This window comes from Strigops habroptila, assembly GCF_004027225.2.
Source record: "Strigops habroptila isolate Jane chromosome 13 unlocalized genomic scaffold, bStrHab1.2.pri S16, whole genome shotgun sequence".
Lineage (NCBI taxonomy): Eukaryota > Metazoa > Chordata > Aves > Psittaciformes > Psittacidae > Strigops > Strigops habroptila.
This window is the reverse complement of record NW_022651054.1, coordinates 10,052,925-10,073,491: the sequence shown is the minus strand read 5'-3', so window position 1 is coordinate 10,073,491 and position 20,567 is coordinate 10,052,925. Positions and strand designations below refer to the sequence as shown.

At 47.3% G+C, this 20,567-nt stretch overlaps 1 protein-coding gene across 1 annotated transcript in view; it reads left to right on the top strand.

The window, feature by feature from the left end:
• The window catches only part of LRRC75A (leucine rich repeat containing 75A), a 66,552-nt gene that overhangs the window by 24,805 nt on the left and 21,180 nt on the right, over window positions 1–20,567 (top strand). The window contains exons 2-3 of the mRNA XM_030472799.1: window positions 1,478–1,606; window positions 19,458–19,570. Coding sequence (XP_030328659.1) covers window positions 1,478–1,606; window positions 19,458–19,570 — 242 coding nt within the window. The remainder of the gene's footprint in view (window positions 1–1,477; window positions 1,607–19,457; window positions 19,571–20,567) is intronic.

The following is a 20,567-nucleotide window of genomic DNA, read 5'->3' as shown; positions in this document are numbered from 1 at the left end:
GCATGCTGCAGGGGTTTGGGTGCACAACAGAAAAACACCTCTCCAGCCTACACCAAGAAAGCCGTGGCTCATAAATACCATCATTTTAAACCCTTATACCCTTCCTATTTGCAAATGGCCCTTGTTGTCCAGGTAAAGCTCCCCTAGGAAAAGGGAACGTGCTGAAAAACCCCAAGTGACTGGAGCCAGATGCTGGGCGTTTACTCCAAAGGCAGTGATTGGTGATTTGCTGCTGACAGCATGAACTGGTGTGAAGTTATTAAACTGCAGATGAGCTCATCACTTGGCCTCGGACAAGTTTCAGCCTTGAGTGGCTTGAAAATATTACATGTGGTAGAAAAGAGACAATGCTGGTGTGGCAGAGAGATTAGGGAGCAGCTGAGAAAGACATCTGTGCAAAGAAGGATGCGTGCCAGGAGGAAGGAGGGAATGCTTCATGTGAAAAATGTAAGTTCTCCCAGGAGGGAGGAGGAGAAATTCCCTGATCTGTTGGCTCTGTGTTTTAATTTTAGCTTAAGAGAATATTGTCGGAGTTTTGAGATGCTTAAAGAGAAGTGGCAAGATGCTTAAGCTTGGTTTGATCCTCAAAGATCCCAGTGTGTCGAGAGCTGCATGTGGAGGATTACTTCTACCAAGACCCAAAACTGGCTCCTTCACATGGTGTTTGCTAGTGATGCTGTATGACCGTGTGCCAAATCCAGCTCTCAGTTGATGTTTGCTTAATCCAAATGTTGAGCTCTACCAGACTGAGGAGGTAACATCCACACTGCTGTTAGGAGAGGTGTTTTTCTCCCTGAAAGAGATGGAGTTTCCTTTGGGCATCTCCTGCAGAAAGCAGTCTCCCTGACTCTCTAAGGATTGCAAATAGTTGGCAATAGTCTTGGAGTGGGCCTCAGGAGGTCTGATCTATTCCTAGGACAGGATCAGCTCGATCTGAACTGTTCCTGTCACATCCTTGTCCAGTCTCCAACAGCAGAGCTTCCACCACTTCCCCAGGCAATCTAGTCCAGCACTTTGCTCTTCCCAAATCCCCCCCTAGTTTATCCTCCTGTTTCCATTGCTGCAATTTCAGGCTCATTCTTTCCTCCCTATGCACAGCAGACCCAGAGCACATCTATGCTATGTTTATTCCCCAATTCTATTTATGCTGATCAAGCTGTCATGTTCTCCGGGGTCATCTTTGATATTACCTTCTTGCAAGAATGCTATTCGCTTGGTGGATTTATGGCTTGTGAGAGGCATGAGAGTGTTCCTCCTGCAGCCCTAATACCTCTTTGCAGAGCAGATAAAGCACAGGAGTGCAGCTTTCCCCAGGATGACATGCTCATGTGTCCTTTCCTTGGGTTGGGTGGTGGTGGGGATCACCTTTTACTTGACTTCTTCATAGGAACCACCAGTGTGGGCTAATTTTATGCTCCACACTAGCACTGGCTTTTGTAGCACATCTAATATTGCTCCTCTCCCCTGTTTTCCATAGGATTTAGGAATGGAGTCAACCTCTCTGGATGATGTCCTCTATCGATATGCCAGTTTTCGAAACCTGGTGGATCCAATCACTCATGACTTGATCATCAGCCTCGCTAGATACATCCACTGCCCCAAACCGGTGAGTACCATGGTCTCATCCCACCTCCATAGCTGTGCTGGCTTGGGAAACCACTCGGGAGCATGGGGCTTCTCCCTGAGGGCCTGGGGAAAAGCCTCATAGTTACTGCTGTGCGTGTGTGTCTTTGGACCAAGAGGACCTACTTGGAGATTGTGTTTGATTGCGCCACATCAGGCTTTCCAGCATGACCAAGTTAGTACTGTGGGTTTTAGCACCTTGTTTTGCACATTATTTCTGCTTTCTGCCACGTGTGTTACTGTGTTAAAGACTGTGACCCATCAGGTACACTTTCTGCCTCACAAGAATAACAGTCGGTTCCTTGCCCTTGTGTGATGTTTGTTTTCCCTCCTGGAGAGGACAAACTCAGAGCTCACTCATCTGTTCTGGTCTCTGCTGCTGAACTGCAAGGCTTTTACCCGTCTCATGCCTCCTTTTGATTTGCACATGGCATTTTTTAGCTTTTCTTGGGAAGGGACCATCCATAGGTGTGATGTGCCTGGCATGATGGAGCAGGGGTCCGAGCTGGGACCTGCAGGCATCGCTCTGCTGTACTTACTGCTAATAATGGCACTTTCGTTTCCTGTAAGAGTGAATGAAGGGATAGTGTTATTCACTGCAGCTTCTTGTAGATGTTTTCCTTAATAATAGCCTCCAACAGTATTTAGAAATGAGGGAATTTGCTTTTCTCTTAATTTTGCTGAGGAAAAGCCACGGCGATGCTCGGGGTGTGTCAGCCTGGGCTATGGTGTGGAACAGGCTCTGGAAGTGCTTCATAAAACTCTCTACACTGTGTTGGGAAGGGTGGAATGAGTGCAGTAGTGTGCAGACATGGCTTGGGGATACCAAATCACCATCTCCAGACCAAGGCTGGATGTCCCATGTCCTACAACATGAGCTCAGGATACAGACACAGTGCGCATAGCTAAACCTGTGCAAGGATACTCATATCCCCTCCCTATCCCTTTTCTTATGGAGAGTAAGATACTTTCCTCTCTCCTCCCTCATGGGGAAACTGGAGAAACCTATTTTCACGGGCACATGTCCAGGCAGAGGCCCCATTCCCGCGCTGAGGTTACCCCTTTCCACAGTGTTGTGACTAAGCTGGTTTCTTCTCCACGTTTTGCCCTGGGAGGCTAATGGTGAGCTCTGGCCAAGTGTATGATCTGAGCTCCTCATAAAAACAACCTGAGGCTGCTCATGCAGCAGCGAGCTGCCCCGCTGCCCGGTACCTGCTTTTGCATGTCTCCCCACACGTTTCTTTTGGCACTAAACACTGTGAAGGAGCTTGTGCCAGTGTAAGCATGGAGATGCAAACTCCTAATACTGAATCATAGGATCACAGAATGGTTTGGGTTGGAAGGGAGCTTAAAGCTCATCCAGTTCCAACCCCCTGCCATGGGCAGGGACACCTTCCACTAGACCAGGTTGCTCCAAGTCCTGTCCAACCTGGCCTTGAGCACTTCCAGGAATAGAGCATTCACATCTCCCTTGGTCAGCCTGTTCCAGTGCCTCACCACCCTCACAGTAAAGAACTTCTTCATTATATCCAACCTGAATCTCCCCTGTTTAAGTTTAAACCCACTCCGCCTTGTCCTATCGCTATAGTCCCTAATGAAGAGTCCCTCCCCAGCATGCTTGTAGCCACCTTCAGATACTAGAAGCTGCTCTGAGGTCTCCATGCAGCCTCCCTTCTCCAGGCTGAACAGCCCCAGCTTTCTCAGCCTGCCTTCAGCCCTCTGCTCTGTTCTGCCTGCTGAAGGTATGCTGCTGCATCCCATGGCATGAATATACACAGATATGTAGGTGGAGGCAGCTGTGAACTTGCCCACATCCATATGGAGGTGGGACAGAATGGGCTGACCCTGGTCCCTCTTAACCTGCTTTATGAAATATGTGTCTGCTCGGGGTTATGGGGTCTTGCTTTCCTCCTCCCTTCAGGAGAGAACACTTCCCTGACTCTCTGTACGTGCTTTTTCCATTTAGTCTCTATTTTTACCACCCTCAGCTTAAAGGTGACCCCTTGGTCTCTCCTCTGAGCTAAAATAAAGTTGAATTGTTTTTCCGAGCTCTGGGTAAACACATCCTGGTCTGTATGGCCAGAAAAAAGCTGGCCTGGGCTCTCACAGCTCAGGGGGTGCTTATTCCAGTGAGTAAATTCAAACCAGCAGCAAGGCAAAAGCTGTAACTTGTGCTGGAGGAGCCTGGAGTGCTTTGAATGAGTGGGAATTGTCTCGGTGAGCTTTCAGGGTATGTTGTGTAAAGGTTGGATCGTGTCTCTCCAGACCCTGCTGAGATCCCAGAGCTTGTGTTCAGGTGACTTTGGCTAAAGGAGCCAAGTGAAAACTCTTTTCCAGATCACTTGGAAGTCAGGGTTTGGATTTGGTCCCATCCTTACTTACAAACATACAATGCAGCTCAACCAAACCCACGTCTCGAGTACCCCTTCCTCAGGGGGCTGTGGTGAGCCTATGGCATCACCACGTGGCATCTCCAGAAATGCCAATGGAGCTGTAAGAGAGCAGCCACCCAGCTCTGGTCTGGGGCTTGCTGGGTTGCTGTCTGGTGGGGAAGCTTTCAGGTTGAGTAAATGCTGCCATTGCATGTGAACTTTGTGTTGAGTGGTGGCCATAGATGCACTTGGTACTTATGGCCTTGTGCAAGTATTATAAACCTTTGAGGTTTATTGTAGAATCACAGAATCAACTCAGTTGAAAAAGACCTTTAGGATCATCAAGTCCAACCATTACCCCAGGACTACCAAGTCCACCTTAGAAGAGGCAGTTTTGCTCTTCAGGAAACTCAGACTGTGCAGCAAGTTTTCCAACATCAGTCCAAGGGGGTGTTTGCACAGGATCAGGGACATTTGAACAAGTGTTTTCTTCCCCATGGCCGTAACCCTGGGCAGTGTTTTATCATCCTGCCTCTCTCCAACCTGTGCCATGCGGAAAGGCGCCATGGGGCTCCTTGGAAAGCAGCTCAGCTCCAGGCACAGCAGTTGGTTATGGCGGTGCTCTTGGTCCCCAGGGTGATGTCTGTCTGTCCGGTGAATGGGGAAAGGGTACAAAAGGCTGTAGCAAAGCCATGTGGCGTGGGATAGAGCTGCCCTGATGCCCCGTATCCTTGCTGCAGCCGCTCAGGTTTCCAGTGGGAGTCGTTCCAGGCAAAGGAGCTGAAAACAAAAACGCGTAAGGAGCAAAGGGCCCCCGTAAAAAATTCACAGCTCTCTTTGCCAGCAGGAATATCTGGCCATAAACCACTGGAAAATTAAACTGGGTTCTTTTTCCACAGACCAAAGCCACATGTATGGATGACTGATGACTATGATAGGGAGTGAGTCAGGTTTTCCTCTGGTTTGAGGACTTGTTGAACTCATGATAAGTGCTGAGCCAGAGCCAGGGAAGAGGAGAAAGTGAAGCCTTCAGCAAAGGTGGCTTTTTTCCCTTGTGACCCCAGGGTGTTTGATTGCACCAGCTCTTACTGTCCTGGGGATGTTCTATGGAAGTGCCTCCATCGCCTGAAGGCTGCTCAGGGTAAACACAAAGCGAGGTTTTGGCTTTGCTGGTCCCCATCCTGCTGCTGTCCGTGGAGGAGGGCTTTTCTGGTGGTGAGTAGCCAATGAAAGGGCTGGCAAAGCAGCTTAGCAAAACCCTGTCCCAAAGACCAGCTTTCCCTGTCCATTCTTCTGTTGGTGCCTGCACCTCATAGGGTGTAGCTCCACTAAAAAGATGGGTGAAAGATGGGATCCCATTTGCAAAGGGGGTGCTAGATATGGGCAAACATCTCAGGTAATGTTGTCCTCGGCTTCCCCACCAAAATTGGTAGTGTTTCAAGATAAATGGTGACAGCAATGTGTTAGGAAAGGCATTAAAAACTCTTCTGTGCAGTTGGTATAGCTGGAGCAGTGATATAGTGGGACTGGAAGTAAAATGGATATAGCTCTGGGTAGAATGGAGATCTATTTTCTTGTTTGCTTCTGTGTCATTTGAGAAATAGCTGTTTAGCGACGTGCCTGGCTCAGATGTCTTCTCCTGCATGAGCTCTAAATTGATCAGGTTTGCAGTATGGGTTCGATTACATGAATTATCACACCCATGAAAACAAGAAAGTAGGGAAAGAAAAAGTGGTTACTGTGACCTGGATGAAATAATCTATCTTCAACCTTTTCTTCAGCCCTGTGGTCTGAGGATTTCTTACAGATGATGATGGATTTTTTAATGCTCTGCATTTTTAAGATGTGTTATTTCTGATGGAGGTGCATTGAGGCTAAAATGAGCAATTTTCCCCTCTTACTTACTACCCTGTGTGCTGTGACATGTGCTTAAAACTGGATTAATAAACTCAGTTTATACAGGGTGAATATAATCAGGACACTGTGACCAACAGCTCAGTGCCTCTATCTCCAAACCAAGCACATAATCCATCTCCTCAACCACACGTGTTGTTATTTGATCTTGAATTCACATTATCATTCCAAGTTTCTGACATCATGCTCATTTTTACAGCTGAAATGATAGGTATGAAGTGATGGCACATTGAGGGACACTCAGGCACGGTCTGTTGGGTGAGCTTGTCAGCCTCAACAAGTTTCTTAACCTTTCCCTTTTGCTATTAGATGTACAAGGAAAATGCATCTCACACATCTTGCAAAGCTCTCAGGTTCCGGATGCAAAGTGCTATGAAAGCACTAAGTATCATTTGTTCTTTGTTGTAAGAAACAGCATAAAAGGAAGCTGATTTATGAATGAGAACCCTCTAAAACCTCAAATACCTGATATAAAAGCAAAGCGGATGATGGGGATTCAACTAAGTCAATTCTGTATCAAGTAAGTCAATGCTGTATTCTGTATTAATGGCTTTTTTTTGCTGGTCTTGCTCCAAGTGTGAAGATAACTCTTGATGGCTATTTAAGACATCTGCAATACATTATCCTGCAGTATGAAACAGGCTGCAAAGCTCAGACCCCACTAATGACAACTCTGGTTCTTTCCTACCTTAATGTGTCATGCCTTCTGCTCATCTTTTCTTTACAAAGAGAGAGATGTTCTCTAAAGTCCCTGTGTGATCTAAAGCTGAGCAGAGTGCTTTGGAAACAGGGGGAAATTGCGCTTTGCAGGGTTTTAAAATGTTAAGCCTAAAAGGTAATACCAGTGAGGTTTAGATGGGTTGCGATGGTACCATTACTGGCAAATTATTCTTTCCTCACTTCACACTTGCCCATCTATACCATCTCCCATGGTGAAGCCAGATCTTACCTGCCCATTCATTAGGCCTTCAAGTCAGTATAAGAAATAGTTGTCTGTTGTGTGTCATTGCACAGAAATACCAGTGCAAAGGCAGGTTCACATCCCCATCACATGAGCTGAGCATCCAGCACTGTCCATCCTGCCACACACTTCACCTGCAGCCTCTCCAATAAGTGCTCCTGAGGGAAATGATGAGTGAAAAAAGAGGTACCTCATTAAACAGTAACAACTTCTTTTATTGATGTTTTCTGATGGTAATTGACGTTTGAGTTCAGCTCATTTAGCTTTTAATCAGAACATAATTTACTGCAAAGGAAGGAAGTGTATTGATTCCTGCCTCCTGGTGGGAGCATTAGTTATTTACCTTGAGCACTGAAGAGTGTGTAGTGGGGACCTCTCCTGCAACAGGGCTGGAAGGGAGAACCAGGGGACTTGGGCACTTGGATGGGTATTTTAATACCTATTTCCAACCTAACTCACAGTATGTGAATACTAAGCAAGCAAATGGTCTGCTGGCAAGATGAATTTGCAGAAATGAATGGTTTCATAAGGAGAGTTTGAGGGTTTTAATAAGCAGGGGTTTCCACTCTATGGATTGATGGCTGAGTAATTGCCCAGCCACAGATTACGGCCACATCTGACTTGGTTCAGGCAGAAAAGTCCCACTCTTCATTTGTCAGGATGGGTTAAACAGGGTCTAATAGATACCATGATCCAGTCTCAGCTGCTCTCTGCAAGCAACTGGTACACCCATTTTTCAGCCCTGATCACTGATTGATAGATGGCAGGGACTGTGATTTCTGCCCAAAGTCCAGCAAGGAATTATCTCACAGTTTGAGGTATTTGGGGACTTTGGGAAGAGCTTTATCCCACCCTTTCCACCTTCAAAGAGTTTTACAATCACTACATAATTTACTAATCCTCCTGATTTCTCTGTCACTTTCCCTTTTCTCCTTCCCGTCCATTTTTCCAGCAAACCCCCAGTACAGTTCTTGCTCTGTTTGTAGCTTCACATCTGCTTGAAGCTCCTGATGCAGTGACCCCTCTCCCTCAAGCCTCACTTCATCCCGGAGCTGTTGCTGGGGAGCTTGGCTGGAGCACAGCCACCCCTATGAGCTGCTGCTTCCTTTCTGTGACCTTATCTTTCTTTTTCTTTAGGATAAAGAAAATTCCCAGTTCTCCTGGTGCCTACAAGGGCCCCGCAGTGCTTAACGAGCTGAAGGCAGTGTTGCTCTGGGGGTTATGCCCTTGTCTTGGGATTCACATTTCTGTGCCCGCCTGCAGCAGGGAGCAACAGGGAGTGGTGGCTGGGGGTCACTGCCGCCCCTTCCCAGGCTCTTGTGCATGTCATGAGACTCCCATGGGCTGAGAGCCCCCATGGAATGACATAAATATTTGCAGTGGTATCCCAGGGACACTCCTGGTCTCCTCCAACAGCAAGAACGGGCCGGACTGGGGTTTGCTTCCCGTGGGATCTGGTGCAGTGCAGCTGAGACAGGCTCCATAGGGCTGGGAAAATCTCTACGTGATGTCCTACATTTGGGACATAAATAATCAAATCTGCTTCTGGTTTAACCCTGGGGGGGAGAAGGGTACAAAGAACAGCGAGTGGTTCCTGCATTTAGCAGCAAAGGCAGGTGCTGGGCTCCGACCTGTGGTTTCAAATGGGATGCCCCCTGGGAAATGCTGGTTCCTGCAGAGAGTGGCTGAGGCAGGTTCTGAACGAAAAGCCACATTTGCTCCAGGCAGGATGGTGGAAGGTATCACAGACACCACATAAAGCTCTGTGCACCCATCACTTTCCATCATGCACCTGCAGCATGCATGTCCATCCTGTGTGCATCACCCCGAGCAGGGGCTGAGAGCCTGAGGCACGCGGGTAAGTACAGACATCAGGTCTGTAGGTGAGGGATGATGCTGACTGCTCTTGGACCATGGCAGTGAGTGATGGAAAGTGGCTGAACCTCTCTGGGGAGGAGCTGCCCAGAGGTTCTGCATCCCAAGACTCTAAAATCAATCCTCCCTGTCCGTGTGTGTAGGAGGAAGGCAAGTGCCATCATCCACTGAATACATTGACTTCAGCAGATGTTAGAGCTTGTCACCTCCAACCTCTCTTCCCATTTGCAGTTCAGTCAGTGCAGCACTTTGGGTGTTTTCCTGTCTCTGCTGTTCCACAGCAGCTATAATGATTAACCATTTCCAGGGTAATGAATGGCTCTTCTGGAGCTGCTTGCTTCGCTTTGTGATAACTCCCTGCGTCTATCAGAAGGACACAGATGCATTTGTCATTAAAAGGATGGTCCAGTGACCCTTCAAAAAATGAACAGTGGCATCTAAATAGCCTTACCCTTAGTGTCTTTGTTTACAGCACTGAGTGGGTCCAATGTATTTGGCTGAGGATCTTGCTGTGTATGTCAGGAGCACGCGTTGATGCTCAAAAGCCTCCTCCGAAGTCACACTTTTACTGTGCACATCTCAGCTGAGGCTGCAATCAGTGGTATTAGGCATCACAGCGTGGGGTGATGCAGCTAATGGGTGCAAAGCAGCATGCAGGTTCCCTATGATGTTTTGACTGCTGCTCATTTTGTGCTTTGGTGCTCTGGGTACCCTCCAATAGCCCTCACAAAAGATTTTTCTATTCTTTCTTTGCAATTTCCCTTTATCTTACACGTTCCCCTCAAGGCCATCTATCACCTCGCATTTTATTGCCACCTTTAATTGCTTCTCTGAAGTCCAAGTGTAATATTACTGCAGGATCCTTTTGAATAACTTCCTGAGTGGCTGCGATCCCATTCATCTCGTGCTTCTGGCTCTCTTGATAAGCCCTATTGTACATTGCTTTTCATTTCGGTGTGTCAACACTGAATCTAATGCATCGCACTTTGGCCTCTCGTCAAAGCGGATGCTGAGCGTGGCTTATAGCGGGGTTGAGCTGCAGAATTGGTTTCCATTTGTTTTCTTTGTTTCTACAAATTTCCTTTCTCAGTGTTCTGCTCCTGCTGCAGCTTCACCAGCTCCTCATTTGGGCTAGTTCAAGGCAGGGTTTCATTGCTGGGGTCCTTGGTTGTCTGTGATCGCTGGAGGTGAGCACTCAGTACTGTGTTGGGGTGCGCAATGTAGATGTCCTCAGCCATGGGTTTCCCAGGTTTGGCTTTGTGTTGTCCAGGGCTGGTTTGGTCTGGCTGGTTTTATTAAGAGTTGAACAGGAGCAAACCCTTTACTGAGAGCAAAAGAATTAACCTTACTGGTGCTCAGTCCACTGCTCGTTCACCTTAGGGAGGTCAGCATCGACTCCCATCTCTGCAACCAGCATGTGATGGCTAGATGTGGCAGTGTTGTGCCTTTGTGGTTTAGGCCATGTTGGGAAGAGGGTTTGTACCATTGATAGATCGGCCTGGAAGAAGAAGATGTGGGGGGGTTTGAGCCATGAAGTTAATGCATGTGCCATGCTCAGGGGTTGAGTATTGTGTTAATTTGATAAAAACCAGTTGCTCCTTTTGGACCAAGGAGTTAATGGGACCTTCTGGAGACTGGCTGCAGTCAGCATGGTGAGGAGCAATGGGTCAGGCAGTTACCCTGAGCTGGAGATCCTGGTTATTATCCCTGTGGATACCTCCTGCCCAGACATCCCCAGGTTGAGGCCAACTTACACTTTGCACAAGTTGCAGGCTTTCTCCCTCATTGAGTTTTATGCTGCTGTCAACCAGGACTCCACAAAATGTTAATTATACCATGCTTGGTGCCAGAGCTGATGCTGTGAGCCCTGGCACCGAATACCTGCCATCTGCTGAGGGACACCTTCAGCCACTGCTCCTGCTAGTGTGTCAGGCTTCTCCAATAAGGTGGTGAAGACCAGAAGTGCTGGTGAAGTTACATGCTCTCAGCCTGGGGCTTGCAGCTAATCGTGGTCACAACCTACAATTAGCCTTATGTAAAAGCGCTTTCAGTTTGGGGGCATGTTGGGCTGTAGCTGGGGCTGTCATTCCTGTCTCTGCATACCTGGCCTGATCACTGCAGGCTTGGGTGCGGGGTTTGGAATTGCACTGGGTGGTTTGGTTGGTGGGTTTGGGGTTTGCCAGGTAATGGGATGAGTTTTCCTCTTCTCGGTTCTTGCAAGGTCTCCAAAATGCTCCTTTCTGTACAAAAGGGTTGTTGCTGGGTGGGAAGTTTTGCTTTCTGGTAGGCTTTTATCAAAGTATGATTTATTGCTTGATAGAAGACTGGTCTTTCTCCTCCTCTCTTTGTGTTTTATTTATGCTACTTTAGACAGTTGCTTTTACCTCTACCTTTCTTTAAGAGAGAATTGTTAATGGTAAAGCCTATATCCTGGCAAACTATAGGGAATGGAGTAGGATTTCCATACGAACATCCCTTATCCAAACAGCATCTGGAGCTGTTTGGTTGGTTTGCATTGTTCCTGTGCAATTTCTATGTACATTTCTATTTCTGTGTGTCTTTTACCATACTCTGAGTAGAATTTCCCATAAACCACTTCCTAATATTTGAGATAGTTTTATATGAAAACATCCCTCCAATAGGTGATTTGAAATAAGATATAGACCCTTATTTGATGCTGGTCTTTGTCTGTCTGTTGAGTTCCTGTGAACCCACAGCGCTCACTGTAAAATACAACCCTGCAGAATGAGAAGCTTTATCCAAGGTGGAGACACTATTCTGGCAAAGACCCTCCAAGAAAGGGAGGCAGCTCTACATGGTAATTTGACAGCTCTGCAAGGGTCTTACTGGCTGTTCCCAAGTCCATGACCTGAGTCCCGCACTCCATAGACTCACCTCCACCACCAAGTGCCCTTGCGCAGTGGGAAATCAGGAGCTGGTTTGGTTTTGTTGCCTTTTCAAGCCTCCTGCTGCTACATGGATGGCTGGAGAGGGGACGTAAGCAGAGCTTGGGAAGGACATTGCGGGGAGCTCACTCCTGGAGCTGTGCTGAGAGAGGCGTCACCAAGCCCAACTCTGCATTTCCCATGCCAAAGAAATGCATTTTTCCTGTAAGAAGCCAAATGCTGCTTCTCATATGAGAGACCTTCATCCTCTTCCAGGACCAGCTGGTCTTTTCTTGGCCATTTCATAATGTGAGTTAATTCTGGGGCACATCCTCCCATTACAGAAGCCACTGCAGAGTCTCTGCTGCCAGCGAGTGCTCGGCCCTAACCTTGAGCAGGATGAGGCACGGGTGGTGTTTGGCCACGTGGCTGCGTACCTGGGGAAAGTCAGGAAAGATCAAGTGGATGAGCTCAGTTATAGTGGACCCTGCTGGGAATGACCTCATCCTTATTAAAATGGCCCTTATTAAATTTGTTCCATTTCTCCTCGAATTTGAATTAAAATGGCCTTGATTTACTTTCAGAGGAATTTCTGCATGAGGGTTTTGAGTGATCGAACAGACCCATTTAAAGCCATATTGTCACATTGTTTGGATTTTGTTTTCCTCTGTGTAGACAAGATACATCGCTTACATCTGCCATGCCCATATCTGCTTGCCTTTGGGCATCATCCACCTCATGACTCATTCCCCACACGCTGGGGTCTGAAGTGAGGGAGAGGGAATTGCTATATCCTTATGATGGTACTTTAAGCTCTCCCTGGAGAGCTCTTCCCTATAGCACAACAGGGATTTTTCCATGTGTATTTTCATGCCTTGCCCAAGGAACTCAATGATGAACCAGCAAAAGGGGTTTGTTGCTGGTGTGTACCTGTGTACCTGGATGGGGTTGTAGATAGGAGCAACCACTGAACCTCCTGCAGTGGGACCATCTCACACCAACCTTAGCACTCACTGCTGGCTGCGTGTTGCTGTTATTTTGGCCTTCAGTGAGAGGAGAACAGTGGATTTAAAGCCTTTCGTACCTCCTCAACTCCTCATCTCACAGGAGGAGGACCGTTTGCTGCAGAAAACTCCATTAGTGGAGAGAACTCCATTAGGGCTTCAAAAGGAAAGTCTGGCAGCGACTTGCTGGGGCTGGCTGCAGCACAGATGTCTGCATGCAACAATAGGCTGCAGTTTAGCCCCGTGCTTTGAAAGCAAGGGGGAGGGAGGGGAGAAAGAAAGAAGAAAGGAAAGTAAAAAGGAAAACCAGAAAGCCATTAGATGACTTCAGCTCCGCGTGACTGCATCAAAGGGAAGGCGTCCTAAGTTCGGTTCCTATTAAACGCCGGGGAGCAGGATGATGTTCTGGTGCCAGCGGGTGGGGAAAGGCATTTTGGGGCTGTAGGAGCTGCTGCAGGTTTGGGGGGGACAGAGCTTTATCCCAGCTGCAGTGTTGACCTGGGTTGTGGAGGGAGTTGGCTGCTCTGTGCTGGTGGATGATGGATGTGGCTTTCACTGAGTGATTGCCTGAGATGTGTCCCTGTGCCTTCTCCTGCCACCTTCCTAGGAGGTATCTGGAATTCCCTGTGGCCCATTAGCTTTGGCATGTGTTAGAGATCTCCTGATGCAGGAAACCTTTGTGCATGGGGGCATTTCACAGTGCTGAGATAACATTTCCTCTTCCTTTTGTTGTCTAAGTCTGTCCCTCCATCAGCATGGGTTACTGGGGGTTTGCTCAGGAGGTTTGGAACTAGATGATCTTAAGGTGCTTTCCAACCCTAACTATTCTATGGTCTGCCCTAGGACTTCCTAGAGCACCTCTCACTATTTTATGTCTTTAACTGTGTAATAACTCTGTTTACCATTGTGAACATAGACTTTTTTTCCTCTCAATTGTTGTTTTTTGCTCAATAGTCCAAACTATCATCCTATTGTCTTAGTTCATCACCCAAACTAAACAAGGAGAGGGATTTGGAAAGAAATCTATGATTCTCAGTGTTTTCCGGGTATGAAATTGGATGTTTTAAGCATCATCATCCATTGAACTGTATGGAAAGCAAACATCTCAGCTGAGGGGTCTCCACACCAAGTGGGGAATGGTACTTCCAGGATAAGTGCAGTGGCCTGCGGCTGCAATGGTTTGTGCATGGACAGAGCTTATTGTGCATCAGAGCAGTGACCACAAATCCTGCAGCATCCGGAAAGAGATGCTGCAAGTTTGAGAAGTTATTAAAAGAAACAGAAAAGGAGGGGGTTGTAAATAGATTTTTAAGTCAAAATCATGATTTCAGAGGGCAAATATGGGACTTCCTGCAGAGATTGATTCTGAGTGACAGAAATGTGGGGCTGTGTAATAACACAAGATAAAACCTGTCGCTTCATCCCACCCCAGACAATGGCTAATTGTTCTCATTTGGGTCAATCCCCTGCTGTGCTGCAGCAGGAATTCTCCATCAGGGCTCTCCAATCATTAACGTTGGCCTATTTTACAGGATGCTTGGCCACTGTGCAACACCCCAGGGCTCTGCACAGCACCAGGGATCCTGCTGCTGGAGAAGGAGCAAGTGATTAATTTCTTAATGAAAACAAATTAATTTGCAATAACATCTTTATCACAAGACTTTCATATGGGTTGTGTCCTCCCCGAGCTCTCTGGCTGCTTCTTTTGGTTTGTGAATGCAAGTCTTAACCTCCTTGCATCACCATGTGGGGATGGCAGGAGGGCAGGCGGTGATGGTTATTTATCCCCATCAAAAACATGGTTCTGTTCATCCCATGTTTGCTTTCCCATGGTGTCATCCCTCTGCTTCTAATTACCTCCCCCCCTCCACCACAGAGCAGTGAGGAACGCATCCAAGGATCATTCATTTGTGGTTAAAGGTGGTGTGCAGATGCTGGGTGATGCTTCACCAACAGGGTCTATCATGGGGTGCTGATAGATGCTGAAGAGTTTCTCTCCTACACTGCAGGGGAGACCATCACAGAGGATAAAACAGGTCCCCCTGCAGAAACCAGGGGGTGAACTTGGCTCCTTGCCTTTACTTGCTCTTGTTTATCCCTGGGGTTTAACTGATTCCCATTTCAAGCGCTGTTGCTCCATCCCTTCATCCAGAGCTCTCCCTTTGGGGCTGGAGCCAGGATCAGCAGCCTGGTGGTCCCCAGCATGTGCCTGGGGACAGACAGGGCTCAGCTTATGCTGCTCTTTGTTTTCCAGTTGAACAAGGTCCCGTTGGGTTGTGGATCACAGATGGGGCATATGCCATGAATCCCTCTCCCAGCTGGAATCTGTTAAGGGATTAAAATCTCATGAATCCTCCTGGCAGTGAGCAGCCCTCTCCTTCTCCAAAGGGCTGGCAGCAGGCAAAGACGGAGGAGGAACAACAGGGAAAGGGGCCCTTTGCAGGGCAGAGCCTCTGCTCTCAGCTTTCCCTTCATCCCTCCTCCATCCCACACTCAGCATCATGTCTGGTGGCTGGGAATTGCACTGGGTCTCTGCCAACTTGGAGGAGAAGTAGATTTGGTTGAGTAGAAGCCAAGATATTGCCCCAAAACTGCTTCTCTGAGCTGGTGTTTGTACCACTTGGACTTACTCTGTCTTGCTGCAATCCAGGGTGCTGCATAAATGTGCTTTGCACGTCTCTTCTTCTCCTCAAAGCTTGGCAGCTAAACAGCTAAGATGAATGGAAAGAGGGTGCCCTATAGCTGTCTTGCTCCTTGTAAAGAGGCTTTGCCCCCCATTTGAGTGATGCTCAAAGCAGTTTTGCTGCATATATGACACAGGTTTCTCTCCCCCTTGATGTAGGAGCTATCCCATGTACAGGATCATGGCACCAAGAGCTTTTGCTTTTTCTTTCACAGATGTTTCCAGATGTGCAGCTAATGGATCTGTAGGGAGCTCAGCTGAGGGCTCATCACCAGCTTCTTACCAGCATGTATCAGCTAGCCTGTGAGTGTAGTGCTAAGAGAAAGGGCATATCCAGCTCTGTGAAACAGGGCTGTTCCTGGCAGCTGGGAAAGCTGAGCTCTCTGTGTGGTCCCTCCCATCTCCCCAACCCTGGGATGCTCTGGAGGTTTCCTCCCAGAGCTTGGAAACTGGAGTAACAAATGCACATTCCCATGCTTGTGCATTATGATGCTAGGAGGGACCAGGCCTTCCTTGGCATCACTGGTGATGCCTTTGCTAGAGATTCATACCTGTGTGTTATTTCAGGAACGATTGCTGCTGCCATTTGATTCTGGTATAAGACAATATGCTGTGTCAGGGCAGCGAGGTTAAACCTCTGTCACCACAAGTGAGTTGGGCTGACTTTTAAGCTGACTCAGTTTTCAAACAAGCTCTTGGGCTCCATCCCACCAGGTTTGCATCAGCTTCAATCGTTTCCTGACAGACTTGGATCATAAACAGCGAAAAAGCCTTTGTTTAGACCATAAGATGAGGCTTTGGCACCCTATCAGCTACATCCCTACTTCTGAGCATGTGTTTGGGCAACCCAGGGCAGCTTCCCTACACGTGGGGTCAGGCCTGGGGCTGCTCTGGAATTGCAGGAAGATACCTAAGAATTGGGTTCTTGGAAGCAAAGAGGTTTGTGTCTCACCCATGGACAGGTGAGGTGCGGTGATGGGAATGAGATGTGCAGGAGCAAGAAGTTGGACACCAAAATAGCATCTTGTGAAGCCTCTGAAATGGGCTCTTAATTTATCCCAGTGCTAAACTGGGGCATTTATCTACAGATCAGTGTGGAAAAGACCATTCTTTTGTGGCTGGCGTATATCCTTGCATGGTACCGAGACCAGGAGGAGTCATGTTCTCTAAGTCATGTTTCAAAACCCCGAAATAGAAGTAGCCCAGTATTTGCAGTGCTTGTGAGTTGAGCTTGCTTGTGAAGTAAAAGAGAATGAAAGAGTGGTCTGATAGGGATGACCGTGTGAAGGATGAGCTGGTTGTGAGATAAGGGTTAAAATATGCTTTGCCCTGTTCTACCATCTTTCCTTGGAGCTCTCAGTGTGCATCAGTGATGGGTGATTTGCTGGGTTCTGTTAAGGGGATTTCTTTGGGTTGAATTTCCCAGAAATTGGCTCGACGTGAAGTTCAGGTCTGAGCTTCCACCAACCATCTGGACACACTGGTCCAGCAGCTGCATACCAAGGGCTAGCTTGAGCATGCTGCTGGGGGAGAAAATCTCTTATTGGATAGAGAAGAAGGTCCTGCCACATTTATACCAGCAAAATGCTTGTTTCTTTTACTTCCTCAGCTTTTTTACTATATTTTGCTTGTGAATTGTTTCCCTTCTCTGACATTCCAGATGTTCTGATAATACTGGAGGCAATTTTGTCTCTTTCAGGATGATTTTGGAGGCAATTTGCAGCACTGAATTGCAACACAGTGGCTACTGACTCAGCATTATAGCACAAGAGTTTTCCATGTGGTGCAGTGAGGGCTCAGGGGTGGAATCCCCAGCTCAGTGTTGAGAGCAGACACTGTTATTTCAGGGGCTGTTGCAATGCTTTGCTGGAATAAAATGAGATGAAATGAAAGCTGATGGCACCAGGCAGCTTGCTGTGGATATGATGGTTAGAAAAAGGGTAGGTGTCAAAACTCATGGTGTTTTCTTCTCGCATTAGGGATGCTGGTTACACAGCGAGGAAGGTGTTGCTGGCAGAGAGCAAATGGAGACAGTAGTTAGAGGGAGCAGCGTATGCTGGTGCCTTCCCAAAATGGTTTAACTAAAGCATGGCTGCAGTGTGTTTCCAGGCCTTCCAGTGGACAACATGAAATAAACCCTCCTCTTTCATTATGTTTTCTGTGTTAATTTGACAGGCTGAGCCTCCCAGGGTTCCCCCATCCTCAAGCCTGGAGCACTAGATATTCCTTGCCGCAAGGTCGCCAGTGGGAGGGGGGATTTCAGCGTGCCTGAGGTTTAGCGTAGGCTGACATCCCATTGAAATCTATGGAACTAAAATCCTTGTTTCAAGTTAAGTGTGGTGATAAATGAGGTGTTGAAAGGTATGGGTTTAAATATGCTCTTAAACCCGTATTTCCTGGGAATCAGGAGGTACGGCTGTTAAATGCTTGCAGAGCTCTGATGTGAAATGACTCCTGATTCACGCTGTTTCCAGCTCATGCCGACACGGTGTTTTCCATACACCGTGTCCTGCTGGTGTCCATGGGTCTGGAGTTTCTACCTGAGCTGCCGAAATCATCTGTCGCTGTGTGCCTGATGGAGGGGGTGAGCATTGATGCTGTCACTTCACTGCCAGTTAGTGCGGATGAGCTGGGCAAGCATCACCCCTGCATTAAATCAGCTTTTAATTTATGATAATCTCTGTGGAGGCACCTGGATATGTCTGGGAATAAACTACCCTGATTTCTGTCAAGGCTTTGTATCTTACAGAGTAGACCGAACAGGAGAGAGATAAAGACCACGAGTCCTACACTGAGATTTCTGCTCCAGCCATCTGCAGATGCGCCCTTTCTGTCCTGGTTTTGTGGTGTTTGGTTCCTTTCACCCAGTGAAAACCTGATATAATTGTTTCCCTGCACACCCAGAGGTGATTTGTCAAAATCCCCACTGCTCCTCACTTAATTCAATATTTATGATGTCTTTATAAGGCTGGTCCCGCTCTGCTGACTTGGAGGTGAGGTAGGAGAAGGTGCTGCATAAATCAGGCTGCACGAAGCCTGCAGCTCGAGGGGAGGATGTGAAAGCAGCAGCAATTGCGTGTCCAGGCAGAGAAGATGCTGCATCCCTGCCCAGCAAAACCCTGACCAATCAGGATATGTGAAAAGCAGCAGCGAGGCTTATTTTAGGGCTTCCTATTTAGTTTCTGTGTCTTCTCTAAGGTGTTTCACGACACAGCAAAATACATAAAGCCAGGTAGACACCACAAATTGTCACATCTTGATTTCTGTTATCATTATTGTTCTTCAAGTCAGGTTAATCTCTGCTTGTGACCTTTCAGAGATCCAGCCAGGCAGAGAAAGATGGGTGGTTTCCATTATTGGATGTCGTATCAGGCATTTAGTACATTAAAGATCTTGAAATGAAACATGATTGAACAGTCCAGGTACTGGTATTTGTATTTTGGTTTGGTTTTAGGAGCCAAAATCTCTAGAACCAAATTCTTAGATACTTTCAGAGTTGAAGTTTTCCAAGTCACTATCCCTTGGGGTGATTTGGTAAATTGTAATCAGAAGCGAGAAGACTGCACCAAAATACCTGTTCTCCTTGAAGCTTTTTGTTTTTACCCCTTAACAAATATATGTTTTGAGAGTTTCTGTTCCCAAGATCTCCATCAGGTCCCAAAGCCTCTTAATGTTTGCTCCTCTGTAAAGCAGTTTTGAGGGTTATGGATGGGTAGTTTGATTTATTTAATCAATCTCTGTACAACTTGAGTGCAGAAAGCTAATAGGTAGTGCCAAATGATAACAGTGCTGCTCTGCATGAATTGCAGAGACAACCCTGCCTTGTGGATCCCCTGAACAGGAGACAGCAGCCAAGAGGGGACCTCTCATCATCCTTAACCAGGCAGGACTCGTGCACCCCTGTGTGTGTTCTCTAGCAGCAATGTCCAGAGGGTGCAGGATGGTGTGGCCCTTGGCGAAACACCCCATCCTTGCAGCATCTTAGCAATCAGTGGCGTTTCTTTTCCCCTCTTCCTATTTTAGTGTGGTCCCTTATAGCTTCCAAGCTCCTAGCTGGGAGTGCTCTGGGGTCAAAGCATCCTGTGGGTGTGATGATAACTCTTCAGGCACCTTACCTGGTGTCCTCCCTTGTCTTTGCAGGAAGGGGACTCCCTCGGGGCCATGGAGAAGCTCTGCCGGCAGCTCACCTACCACCTCAGCCCCCACTCGCAGTGGAGACGCCAAGGCATCATGAAGAGGAAGCCTCAGTCCTGGTGAGTTTCCCTCATGCATGGTGTGTTAACAGGATGCTTCATGCTCAACCAAAGGTGTTTTCCTCCTTTTCCATTTCCCTTTCCCTGTTGCATCCCTGTTGCAGAGGAGAGCAGCATCCATCCTCCAAACATCCCCATGGTGGGCATTGGAGAGCAGGAGAGAAACTGCTCCAAGACATCCTAAGTAGCTTGTAATTAATGTGCAGACACGTGTTACTGTGCACACTGTGGCTTGCAATGTGTTTGCATGAAGGGAACTGTTTGGGTAAAAATAGGGGGTAAATGATCTTGGTCTTCTCCTTGCCCACATCCTCAGCAAAGTCTCAGCTCTGACATCCTGGATCCACAGAGCTGAAAAACGTGTGGATGAGGCTGATGGTAACAGAAAGAGCTCCTTGTTTTCTGTGATGTTATGCATTATGTATTTGTTATTTTTGTGTAAGGAAGTGAGAAATCCAAAAGAAGCCGCAATCTGGTAGAGTCAGGATTTGTATCCAGGTGCTGGCTCATGGACCCAAGAGAGTTTTGGTTCCTGTTGTAGTAGATGCTATTTGTAGCCCTAGTGGAAAGTAATCAAGTGAAAAAACAGTCTGAAAAGAGAAGAACAGGGAAGGAAAATGGGCACAGAAGGAAAACAGACTTGAGGGAATAAAGGATTATATGGCCAAACAGGATTAGGACCATATCGCCTGGAGATCTGGCTCAGCATACTTGCACCCTGTTGTTCTTAGAGATCCGAATGTGGAGAAATGTCTCCTTTTCATTAGCAGTGGTAAAGGTACTTCTGTGTGTTGAGTGGTTTTAAGGTGTATTAGTGACTAAAACTTGCTCTGGTGGCAGAGGGTTGGAACTGGATGAGCTTTAAGGTCCCTTCCAACCCAAACCATTCCAGGATTCTGTGATCTATGCAGGGGCTGTGAGGCTGTACAGTCTAAAAGACAAGCAGTGATTTGTGCCACTCTGTCTTTAATTACCAATTCCTGTCCTTAATTATCAG